We start from the raw sequence: 13,093 nt of genomic DNA, 5'->3' as shown, positions 1-13,093 counted from the left end.
GTGCAAAGTGCGCCATCAAAGCGCCTCATCGCCCATGCCACGCGCGCGCGTGCGTGTGTTTGCGAGTGCGAGTTAGGGTGCTCTGCACCCTTCGCGAGGACACTAGTGTGTGCTTCCATGAAACAATAAGGATGGAGAGTTCCACCTTAAATACCCATTTAAGTTCCATCTCTCCTCCGATGTGGGACAAGGTGCTACTTTCCCTTTTGTTTTAGCATTCAATGTTTCAAACACCCAATTTTGAGCATCGATATCTCATTCATCTTAGCTCGGTTTTGGACGTGGTTTAGTTCGTTGCGAAGCTCTTCCAACATAGAACACAAACCCACAAATAAATACATAAAACCCGCTCATTTTATTATATTTATTTCTAGTCCAAAATAGGAAAAAATCATTTTCCTATATTTGTGAAAAATGCTATTTTCACCTATTTATCCAGCAGGACCTAGGGTGTAGGGATGGGCATATATATAGAAAAAGTGTAAAATACATTACGTCTTAACGTACATCACGTACGACAACATGCGTGATTTTTGTATATAAGATGCGTGATTATTGTTCTTTTTCAATTAGCCCGGGTTTGATCAATTTCGTCCAATTCGTTTTAATTTTCTTTTCGTTTCACTTCAAATTCGCCATTGTTCAGTCAATTTCATCGAATCGAGTTCAAATTTATCGTTGATTTTGAAACGTTTCATCAAAATGTCGACCCTCGAAATCAAATTGTAGAACAGAGGACGAAGGGACATGACCAAGCTTTGATTCGATTGGAGTCAGAGGGTAGTAACAATGATTTCAGATCGTAGGACAGGGGATGCGATTTTTGAACTGGGAGTAGGGCATGCGTGATTAACGTGCGTGATTTTATGTTTTCAATATGCGTGATTAGGCTTTTTGAGGTTTATGACATGCGTGATTTTCAAATGATCGTGCGTAATTCGTGACGTACCGATCGTATGTTAAGCCGTAATATACGTTAACTAGCCTCTATGTATATATATATGTATGTGTGTGTGTGTATAGAATTATTAGATCAATAAGAAAGAACTGGGAATCACCTTCTATCCGTTGAATGATCTTTAGGAACTGTAGATATATTATATTGTTCCTTTAGAAAACGTGTGACCTAATCCTGCATGAATGGCAAATTAAATTATTCATTCAATGTGTCGGTTAATAACTAGAAGCTCGTAGATTGGCCTTTCTTGTCATCTATATATAATCTAAAATTTAGTTACATGTTCTATTTTAAAATCAACATTTATGATGTTTTAAATACAATACTTAAAATAATCTATAATCTATAATATATTAAAAAGGAAAGTGATGGACATGATAGTAATTTTATTTGCGTATAAATTTTGAAGCATTATGTACAGTAGAGAGAAGCCATTTTAAAGGGCCTAAAGTTGCAACTTTTTCAAAATTTTAAGACGCTGGTGGGGCAAATTAGGGTTTTCACCCATTGAGTGAATGTGTTCGTCTCTTCACCTTCATCACCCTTGCCTGAACTTTGATATTCCAGCCAATTTTCAGATCTCATGAATTTCCACAGCTTACCAGAAGAGAGCTTCAATATCTCTATCTCTGGAAACTGAACAAGATCCCTGCTAATATCACCAATGTCGCCGTGGCCGATGCCCTCCAATCTCTTCATACCGTAAGCTGTTATGTTTTTGTTTTCATTTGATTTGTTGATTTGTATTCTTCATCGCAGCTGATTCGTAATTGATTGGTTGATTTTTTTATTGTAACTGGTTGGCATTCTTTTCGATCAACAAACTCCAAATCTTCATTCATTATTCATGGTTCTGCAAATCAAACATGGATTTCATGAAGGTGATCGATCAGACCGTGCGTGAAATGTAAGCTCTATTTCCATTTTCCATCGAATTAGAAGTAATTTTTCTTCAATTTCTAACAAACTTTCGTTTGATTCTTCTCAATTTCAGAAAGAGAGAGGTGAATTTGAAAGTATTGAAGGTTCCTGAGATCGAACAGAAGGTAATAATGTTAAGAATATGTGGTTTTAAGCATAGTTATTAAAGGCGCGAGGCGCACTCAGGGAGATTTGTTGGACCCAGGGCTTTATTTGCGCCTAGGCGCGCCCGGGTACTCGCTTTATTAACTATGACATGGACTAACCTGAAGCATTGTTATTATTAAAGGCGTGAGGCACACTCAGGGCGATTTGTTGGGCCTGGGGCTTTATTTGCGCCTAGGCGCGCATGGGCGCTCGCTTTAATAACTAAGGTTTTAGGTTTATAGAAATGAATGTGTACGTGTGTTGTATGAGCAATTGGGAGATTTAGGGTTTGTATTGATGATTGATCCACTGGTGTGCTGGCAATTGTAAATTGGTTAATTAGGTTAATGTTGATGTGAATTTGAACATTATGTGAATAAGATTTGTGAGTTGATTGAGATTTGACAGGGCGGTTTCCCAAAATATGAAAAACAGACAAAATTCTCATGTGCTGGTGGGTATTCACCGACCTCACCCATATGATCCTTTTGGTTATTTTGTTTTCACCCCTGAGTTTTTCAAGCAGAAGAATCCTACTTACCTCGCAGAAGTTTGTAAGTTCTTGATATACATGCTATTTTGTAACTCTAATCATCTGCATTTTATGTATTCTAATAAATATAAAATCAATTGAATGCATCTCTTTACAACTAACAGGGAAAGAATACAACAAAGGTGACTCCAGATACGTTGGGAGGGACTCAGCCGTAATCGCGGTCGAAGGAAGAACCGCTGTTCTGGAGGGCCCAGCTTGCATTCTAGCTGCGTACGTTATACTTTTCATTGCCTTTTTAACATTGGTATTAAAAAAGTTATATTCCAAGTAATTAAAAGTTATTTGTTGATGTTTTACAATGGATACCGCAAATAGAACACGTTTGGTTAGTTGGCTACCTCTCTTATGTTTAGAGCGATGTAAGAACCCGTCAAAACGTCAGTTCATTCGTTACCTATCATAACTCAGATAATTGTTCGTGGCCCAATACGTTTGTTCTTTTGTTAAAGACATGAAACTACTGCTTACCAACGCTGTTTTTTATATGTTCTTTATTTAAATCGCTATTTGGTAATGTTTGAATGTCATCTTGCTATTGCAGGCTATGGTAATTGTTGGATGGCATGAAGACGGGTCAATTTTTGGAATTTTTGAAGAGGATGTCATTAAAAGTATCTTGAGTATATTCATTACTTATGCTGTACTTAACTTTATCCAAGGTATGTCCCGCCCCTTTCTTCCATTAGTTTCATTTAAATCATTCCTATTTTTTATTGAGTCATCATTGCTGGAATGTGATTGTTTTACTAATTCATTTTTGACATTTAAAGCATCTTACATTGACATGTTAGTAATTTGTTGTGACATTTAGTGTGTGCTTTTTTATCCTGCAGCTACTCTAGATATAATCCTGAGCTTCGGTACATGGGGAAGTAACGCAGTTGGTGACCATCAATACCGGTTTCGAAATCGACATGGACATCCAATATTAGATCCTAAGATATGCTGACCGAAGTTCTGTCGTATTTCACGCAACCATCAATACCGGAGAAGACGAAGCGTATCTGGTACTTATTCAGCCTTCATAGTTCACATTATCATACATTTAAAAAAAATTATGAAATGGGTTTTGTTTATTTTGCTAAAATTGTTTTTTTTTTCATTTTTCAGGAATTTTATACCAGACATATAGATGGAAGCCCGATTAGTTCAGAAGCCGAAAAGCAACGAGTGATCATGTGTTTAAAAGCCGCGGTTGAAAGAAGGGCACCCGAGGGTGTGCGTCTCGAGCTATTCAAACCCGACAAACCCGGGCTGTTGGCCCAAGTGACACGAACGTTTAGAGAAAACGCGATGAACGTAACATAGGCCGAGATATCTACAACAATGGGTATGGCTCTAAACATTTTCTATGTAACGGACGCGATTGGAAAACCGGTATTACCTGGACATTATTGCTTGATAATGGAGCTGATTTTAATTCTACGAATTATTGTGGTTATGCTGTTTTTTTATTTTTGGTGTTTTGTGGTTTTAGATTGTTGCATTGCTGCTTGATAATGGAGCTAATGTTAATTCTAAGAATTATTGTGGTCAGGTAATCATTCTTCGGTTTCGAAATCGACATGGACATCCAATATTAGCTCCGAAGATATGCTGACCGAAGTTCTGTCGTATTTCACGCAACCATCAATACCAGAGAAGACGGAGCGTATCTGGTACTTATTCAGCCTTCATAGTTCATATTATCATACATTTTAAAAAAATTATGAAATGGTTTTTGCTTATTTTGCTAAAATTGGTTTTTTTTTTTCATTTTTCAGGAATTACCAAACGATTTTCATATAATATTTTAACCAATTAACTCATCCATTTTATTTAATAATATAGATTTATATATATATAGACTTCTCATATTCAGATTCCATAACATCAAAATATATGTTATCATCATTTAATATTATTATTATTATTTGTTATCATTAATGCAATTAGATGTGTGAGCAACTTTACACCTGATGACTTCTCATATTCAGATCCTATAACATTTTTGCATTTAAACTTTCATTAAAATGAAAACTGCCACAGGTCATCCCAAGAGCCTACTTATCATGTCTCTATATATACACAGCTACATTCAAGCATCCTCCCTTTTATTATGCAACCTGTGACTGAATATCGGAAGACACCTGCCAACATGAAGAAAACCACTGGTGTTGCTAACTGTTTAGAAAGTTTGGCGACTCTTGAAGAAATATTACGCCATGGTCGAGAGAATAAGAAAAACACGGTATCAACACTTTCTATAATTTCGATTGTTTCCCCCGGCATTATTATTATCCATACATTAAATATGTTTCTTCTAATCCATGCAGAATGCTGAGTTCAATTGTCGTGTGGTGATTAAAGGCGTACGTAATAGCGAAGAGTGGTTCAGACTTATGTGTGGAGGAGGAAAATGCATGAAAGGTGTATCGTGTGATCACGGGGAGCTGTGGTGTGCTGGCTGTGAAAACCCAGTTATGTTTCCCTGAGCAAGGTTCGGTTTTGGTATTCTATAGTTATCTGCGTTGGCAAACGCCTTTATACACTTTCACATCTGAAAAAAAAACTTTCAACAGGTTCCATCTTGAACTTGATGTGCTCGATTCCACGGCAAATGCGTTCATCGTGTGCTTCGATGACACTGCATAGATTCTAACAAGCACCACTGCTCAGTCTATACTCAATGTGGAATCGGGTCTCTCGCATATCTACACCGTTTATTCCGAAAGCATCCAGGATAGCTTCACTCCAGTCATGATACAGAACTCTAACGGTAGCATCTCAGCGCTCCCAAACTACTTACACTCACTTGTGGGCACCACCCGAACCATCCAAGTTGACGCATTCACATACTACCATCATGGGGCCTTTGAGAGCTTCAACTGCAAGCGTGTGCTCCCAGACGAAACCAGTTGTCAATCCGTTGGATCTACCACTCATACTCCTATGACTAGGAAGGGTAAAGGGGTGATGACAATACCAACACCGGTTAAGCTCAAAGAAACAATCAGAAAGTACATGTAAGTTTCTATATATACTTTTGACTTACCAAATTCCATGAACCACATAACTACATATCCATTTGTGTTGTGTTTAAGTAAATGTTCAAAATTGAATATTATATGATACAAACATCATGTTTATTTCTTTATGACTCGCTATAAAACTGATACTTATTAAATGGAAAAATATGAAAAAATAGATATAAATAATATAAACTAATAAATAATAATAAACAAGAGCTAACATATGTTTTCAATATATTACTTTTAAGCTGATGACAGTTTTGATCCATACAAGTAAAAATGAAAAAGATAACCCATAAAGTTTTATAACTAGCATTGTAATAATATACTGTTCCAACATTATAAAATAATATTTTTATTGTAAAATTGGAAAAAAAGGACAAACCTGGGCTCTCACGAAACCGCAGAGTGCAAAGGTGGAAAATTGACCAGTATATAGACCATTTTCGTCCGAATGACCAACATTAATTTGGACTGAAGCATGATCCTTTGAAGTGATCAGCCTATTGGTGGCCGAACTGCAAAATAGAAACGATCGACACCATTGGTTTTGATATGTGCTTTTTCGATTTGAGAACGCATACGAGCCCATCGCTTTAGTGTTGAAATGCATTCTAATGGAACTTACCCGCGGTAAGTCGGCAACGCGCGGGCATTACCACTAGATTCCAACATTCCGTAAGGTTACCTTTCTTTATATCGATTATGATGAAATTTGTAGTGAATTTGTTTATGCTTCTTTGTTCGTTTGGATATTTAAGTTAAATCATTGGTTTATGCTTTTTTCCCCTATTTATACATGCCAAATAGCTAAATGGAATGAATTGAACTTCAGCGAGCTTGAACTGTTGTTCATAAATGGGAATTTACTTGAACGGAGTTACATTCTATCAACTTTTTAGTGCAAAATAATGGAATATGAACTACTAATATATACATCATCCAAGTTAAAGTTCTGCCTAACATTTCCTTTCTTTCTTTCACAGCCCTACTTATGAAGGTTCTGATTCAGATGGTTCTGTGGGTAGCGCTCCAGGTGAAAGGTATGTATTTAGCCTATAAGCATATACGTTTTACACATCATAGCCATTTGTGTTGTGTCACTACTTGAACGAAGTTACATTCTATCAATTTTTTTGTACAAAATAATGGCATATGAGCTACTAATATATACATCATCCAAGTTAAAGTTCTGCCTAACATTTCCTTTTTTTATTTCCCAGCCCTACTTCTGTGGGTAGAGCTCCAGGTGAAAGGTATATATTTTGCCTATAAGCATATAGATATTTGATTTGACTAGCTCATACCCGTTGCTTATGTTTACTTCCTTAAACCTGTTGTAGACAAGAAACTACTAAGGGGAACGTCGACTACATGGCCATGCATTAGCGGCAAAAGATTTCATGAATTATTGAATAAAACCGGAAGCTTTATGAACTCCTTTAAGTTTTTTTCCTGTAATGTATGTTTTTAGACTTGGCATACATGTTTGTTCTTAAACAGATTACGCAACAAAGTTTCCTGTGCTATGCACGCCTTAAATTTTGTGTGGTCGGCTTATGGTACAAGCTCTTATCACGTTTTGTATGGCTTCTCTTACATTGTCTTTTGGCTAATTATCTTTTATCCATACATAAACATTTTCCCCGAACGCACAACAAAATGAAGGACGCTAACTGTTTGTCATGTCGTGCATCGCACGGGCCTACCCTCTAGTACTATTAAAGATACAATAGATAAAACAAATTGCTAATAAAACCAAAATTAGTCGTTCTTGTCACATTATAAAATGAAACTGCTAAAAATCCATAAGCGTAAATACTCGGTGCACTTGCTAAGATGGCTCGCGCTAAAAAGAACGAGGCGGAATCAAATCTATATCTTTTGACCTCTTTTTGTCTAAGTTAAAAAAACTTACAAACAACGCCTAGAAGGGTAAGATGAGAACGAACCTTACCTTTATCCTGTGCGATGAAAATAATACTCCATATGAGATTTCCGGCTAAAACGCCTTATTTTTGAAGTCCAAGTAATATAAAGTGTATTTTCATAGTTGGAGAGGAAAAAAAAGGACGGAGAAAGGGTTGGATTAGTAACTAGAAAGTAAGTAGAAAGAGGATGTCAAATAACATAAAGATCATGAATTACCTAGAAAGTAACTAGCACCCGACACCAAGAAAGAAATACAAACAAAAGAATAGGCCGGGTAGGCTAAGACACCAAGACTATGTTAGTTTTGGTTTGTCTTTACTCCCCTTCCGCTCATCTGAGAGAGTATCCACACTTTTTACAGGGTAAATTACATTTTTCGTCCTTTATGTTTGTCTCGGATTGCAATGGATGCCCTTTAACTTTAATAACTACAGTCACAATCATTTATTTGTAAAACTCAATACACCCTACGTCCTTTGACCATAGCCCAATTAATTTTTCTAGTTAAATCAAGTCACATGGATCTCACATTAGGGCAAATTAGTCTTTTCACCCAGAAGCACCCCTGCCACCACTACCCACCACTGTCCTTCTCTTCCCACACCTATCTCTTCTACCAGGAAGTCCAGAACCCACCCTTACCACATCAGAATCTTCGCGTTTATCAGAAGCCATTAACAATTCAAACCAAAGAAATATAATAAACTGGCTTGTAGCACTAAACATTTTATTTTTAAACATTCTGCATACAAATTGAGTTAATAATATATTTCATTTTCTAGAAAGATGGTTGCTCGAAACTACTTGGATAATGGTGCATTATCATTATGTAGCAAATATATTTCATTACTATCTCAGTATAAGTGTTAACAAAAACATTCATCTGAAACAAAATCTGAAAGTTGAAGCTTACAATGGGTTGAGAAAATTCGTAATTTAGATGTATACATTACTAATAAATTGAAATCCCCATTTCTGATGCATACATCAGTGTCTTCGTTTCTGCAATTCCTATTTTAAGCGAGAAAAACCCAATCAAATTAAACCCCCGCTATCAAACTTCTGATGCGAATGGCCGGCCAACACTAACTCGGAACCTGCAAATCTACACAAACAACAAACAAGTCTCTGGTCAAAACTCGATTTCAGATCTGTTTGGGGTTAGGGTTCAAATATGGTGAGGGTGAGTTGTGGTGGCGGCGGGTAGAGGTGGTAGGTTGTGTTACGGTACAAATTCTTAATGATCGATAAAGAGAAAAGAAGAACACTTAAGAGAGGGAGAAGGGTAAAACCCAATTCAATTCATCGATACCTATCTCATTCATCTATCAGTTATTAAGTACACTTATACATGTTTACAATAACCCCCTATATTACTCTACTATTACGCTAGTGGTCCCTCTATTATTTGTCATCTAACAATACTCCCCCCTTAAAGATTCTTGTCCTCAAGAATCAAAAAATCGCACATTGATTATAACAATTCTCTTCTAACAAGCACATCAGATGCAACCTGTAACCTGAATTGTTTTTATCCAATTCCCACCCTTATAACTACTTCATTCCCAGCAAACTCTAAGATGAAAATTTGCTTTTCTTTCTTCATCTGTAGCCAAGTTTTCACCTCTAACAAAATCATCACCCATAACAATTTCCTTGACAAGTCATCCGTAGCCATCATGTAACCAGCCCACAAATGTATTTCAACCCATTGCTTCTTCAAAATTGTATTTTCCTTGAAACTGGAAATAATAATTGCAACCTCTGCAAGAAAGACTTTAATCACAATTAATGAGTGTTGACCCAGAGTATGACTTCCTTTGACTTCCACCCCTATATCAGTCATGCTGATCAAAAACCAAATCAAAGCATTAAAATAAAAACCCATGACTTTGATTTTCCCTTTATAAGTGTTACCCTTAGTCAAGTGGTCAACAAAAGTAAGCAGACTTTTTTCACAAATCTTCTTAAACAATTTCCATAGCAATTCTATTAACCTTCCAGGTGTATCAATAACAGTTTCGCACTGCTCCGCTGACTTAAACTGTCCAAATTTAGATATCCCACCATAAGCCGCAGACACCCAATTACTACACTCCTTTGCAAATTTCTTGGCCTCTAAATATATTTTATGTACAAGTTCTTTGATGGCTGAACAATTTACTGCAAATGGACCCTCCTCGTTAGCCCAACGATCCATAATATGAACCATCATAAGAAGAACAGTTGCATCAATACTCCTTAAACTATTTTTTTCGATGCCAATAGTATTTCTCCATAATATCCCTATTGATAATGAGCGACACCGAATTGATGCTTTTCTTGACTTATTAAAAGCGCACCACCAATTAACATGATCACATGAACTTTTTACTAACAATAAACCAAAGGCAAAAAGTTTCTGTGGTAAAGCAGCCTCAAATTCTGCACTAAAACAACTCCTTGCGTTTTGGTAATTAAGTCGTTTGAACCTGCTTATTCCCATCAAAACTTTACTGTTCTCATTCATGAGCATTTCAGCAATGCTTTCATCTTCTTGGAAGTCACCATATTCAAAAGGAATAGCTTCATATGTAGTCTTTTCATTGAAGACAACACCTACATTTAATCCAACTTTCCAAACCCTGTTTCTGTCAATTTTCTCAATAACATATTTAGACCCAATAGTCTTATCACTTCTACATTCCATGTTACAAACCCAACCCGTGTCTATCCAAATTAATTGTTTCTTTTTCTTCTTTCCTAAACTGAAAGTTTTTGTTAAACCAAGGATTCTAACATACTCACCAACTTTAACATGGTAGTCTAACAGGAGGTGCATTTGCAAATTCCAGCAAGGTGTCCTACACTTCATTTTTTTGTTTTCTTGATCTAAATCTGATATACAACGTAGAATTTCAGGTTCTAAATTTTTCTTGATTGTCGCAGGATCATTTTCAGCTGTATCTTTACAAAGATTATTACAAAAAGGAACACATTCATTGGCGATATCATCATCACCAAGATCAATGTAATCCTCATCGTTATGCTTTCCTTTCTGTTCTTTTGAATCGTCACCATCACTTAATTCTTGAATTTTATTCCCAACCTCTTTGGACATTTCACCATACAAATTATCTTCACTACACTCATCTTGAATGGATTCATCTTTAATTGTTTGTTGAGTACTTAAAACTTGATTTAAAGAATCAATTTCATTTTCAATCATGACATTTTGATCAATGGTTTCTTGAACCCTAACCCCATTTTCAGATTCAACAACAGTTTGAATCTCAATTTCGCTAAACTTTTCATCACTATTTGCACTAAAAGATTGACCTTCTACTTTTTTTAATTCTTTATTGCGAAGGCAAATGTTAAGGAAATCATCTTGTACCTTTGCCTTTTTATAAGCCTCTTCAAGTGTTTTAGGTCTCAAGAATTGAACCCAACTCCTAATTTCAGATTTGAGACCCCTCACAAATAATTCTGTAGCATAATCCTCACTAAGAATTACTTTGGTAAGAAGGAAATCAATTGTGTTACAATAATCTTCAAATGAACCTGTTTGTTGGAAGTTCTTGATCTCTTCCATGGATGATGAAGTATTTAGAATTCTTGTATCTTGATTCTTGGTTCCGAATAAGCTAGGGCTTCGTTTTCCCCATGTTGGAGATCCTATCCATTCATCCCAACTTCTGTAACCCATGTAAAGTTCCCAATTAGTTGGTGGTTTTGAATAATCTGGTACGTAGCCACAACAATGACCCCTGCCTTCATATTTCATCCCACCACAAGAACACCTAATAGTTCCACAAACGTGAACTCTGTTCACCCATATCAAACCCCCACATGAGCACAAGAACACCATTCTTGGTTGTTGATTTGTTGAACTAATTCAATATTAGGGTAAAAATTGAATCGAATTGAAGCAGAATTGATCGAACAAATGATCAATTCCAGTGAATCGAAATGAAACGGTGTTTGAAACGATCGATTAGATTGAATTTAAACGAATTGAAGTTTGAATCACGAGTTGTCCGAAGATCGAACAGCTCTGATACCACTGTTACGGTACAAATTCTTAATGATCGATAAAGAGAAAAGAAGAACACTTAAGAGAGGGAGAAGGGTAAAACCCAATTCAATTCATCGATACCTATCTCATTCATCTATCAGTTATTAAGTACACTTATACATGTTTACAATAACCCCCTATATTACTCTACTATTACGCTAGTGGTCCCTCAATTATTTGTCATCTAACAGGTTGTGGGTGTGTTTGTGTGGTGAGGTGGTGGTAGGTTAGGGGTGCATGTGGTGGCAGGCGGTGCTTATGGTGGTGATAGAATGTTGAGAGAGAGAAAGAGAACTCATGGTGGGTGTTTGGGTTAGCTTATTTTGGAGCAAACTTATAAAAGTTAATAAGTTGTTTTTTGAGTGTTTGAGTTAGCTTATTTTAGAGAGTTTTGTGTGTATGAGAAGTCATTTATCAGAAGTTAGAATTTCTAACTTCTCACTTATGACTTATATAAGTTAATAAGTGATGTCTGTCGTTAAGGACATGCAAAACCGAAATAAACTATGTAGATAGAGTAAGTCGGATATCGAACCAGAGGAGGATTGTGGAAAGTGTGTAACGTTAAGTATTTATTAACTAATGCAGAAAAGTAAATTCTTGTGGTTTGATTTGTGGATTAACTAAATTACGAATTAAGAACTTGAGGTTTTAAACAATAGGAAAAAGAAAGGTTCCTCCGAATTTCAGGTTTGCAAACAAGTTCAGTTATGTGTTTAATCAAAACATTCACATAGACATATATGTTTAACCGAATTAACTAATTGTGATAACCAACGACTAAGTACTCCGGTCAATACATCACGGGAGGTTATCGAATGATTATCAATTACAATTACAAACCCTTACCCCATGTCAAATATATCCCAATTACTAGAACTCTCGGGAACTGAATGCTTAGAAATTAAGGTTAAATAAATGCAACCAGTTACAATCAGTCAATTAAATCCATGGTGAAAAGCATCGAATGCTTAGATCACCAAGTTACAATGATTAAAAACACATAAAAGTACCTAATTACACAAACCCTCCATCCGGAGGAAACCATAGAAAGACTAGCCGCTCATGGTGCAAGATTGCGTGCCCCTCTTGTCTGCCGTCGAAGATTGATGATGATCATATATGTTGATGTGTTAATATTAAAATCATCTCTCCAAAGTCGGCTGTGTGCGTGATGATGGATGATGTATGGTAATGTTCTCTTCTTTGTGTGGCGGCCCAATCCAAAAACCCATGAGATGTCTCTCGGCCCACCTAAGGTTTTTACAAGATTCTTTTTTTATATTTCCATCCAACACGCGTTGCCAATTACGTTCACCGGAGAACCGTAGCTTACGGTTTCTGATTTTTGGTCATTTTCTCATCAACCTACACCACTCGTAAGCTACTAATGGTAAACCATAGCCTACGATTTCATTTCTCTGTCCAACATTCCAAATAACACAAATGACTCGTAAGCTACGAGTTGTGTATCGTAGCCTACGATCGCGACATAAGTTCCTTTTTTTCCT

General features: G+C 36.3%; 1 protein-coding gene and 2 long non-coding RNA genes across 3 annotated transcripts; 2 read left to right on the top strand and 1 right to left on the bottom strand.

The window, feature by feature from the left end:
- The first annotated feature begins 1,460 nt into the window (after positions 1 to 1,460).
- Positions 1,461 to 2,580, top strand: LOC110905993. The gene is made up of 3 exons (XR_002573572.2): positions 1,461 to 1,865; positions 1,953 to 2,004; positions 2,435 to 2,580. It is a non-coding gene; the product is annotated as an uncharacterized LOC110905993 (long non-coding RNA).
- A 2,930-nt stretch (positions 2,581 to 5,510) lies between these two features.
- Positions 5,511 to 6,986, top strand: LOC110905994. The gene is made up of 3 exons (XR_002573574.2): positions 5,511 to 5,587; positions 6,580 to 6,636; positions 6,937 to 6,986. It is a non-coding gene; the product is annotated as an uncharacterized LOC110905994 (long non-coding RNA).
- A 1,367-nt stretch (positions 6,987 to 8,353) lies between these two features.
- On the bottom strand, positions 8,354 to 11,375 carry LOC118486571. The gene is made up of 2 exons (XM_035983110.1): positions 10,313 to 11,375; positions 8,354 to 8,630 (listed from the first exon to the last, which is right to left on the bottom strand). The coding sequence occupies exons 1-2, from the start codon at positions 11,373 to 11,375 to the stop codon at positions 8,611 to 8,613; spliced, it is 1,083 nt and encodes a 360-aa protein (XP_035839003.1). The 3' UTR covers positions 8,354 to 8,610.
- Between the last annotated feature and the right edge of the window lie 1,718 nt (positions 11,376 to 13,093).

This window comes from Helianthus annuus, chromosome 14 (genome assembly GCF_002127325.2).
Source record: "Helianthus annuus cultivar XRQ/B chromosome 14, HanXRQr2.0-SUNRISE, whole genome shotgun sequence".
In the NCBI taxonomy this organism is placed as follows: Eukaryota; Viridiplantae; Streptophyta; class Magnoliopsida; order Asterales; family Asteraceae; genus Helianthus; species Helianthus annuus.
The sequence above is the reverse complement of the archived record's forward strand: the minus strand, read 5'-3'. Positions and strand labels throughout refer to the sequence as shown.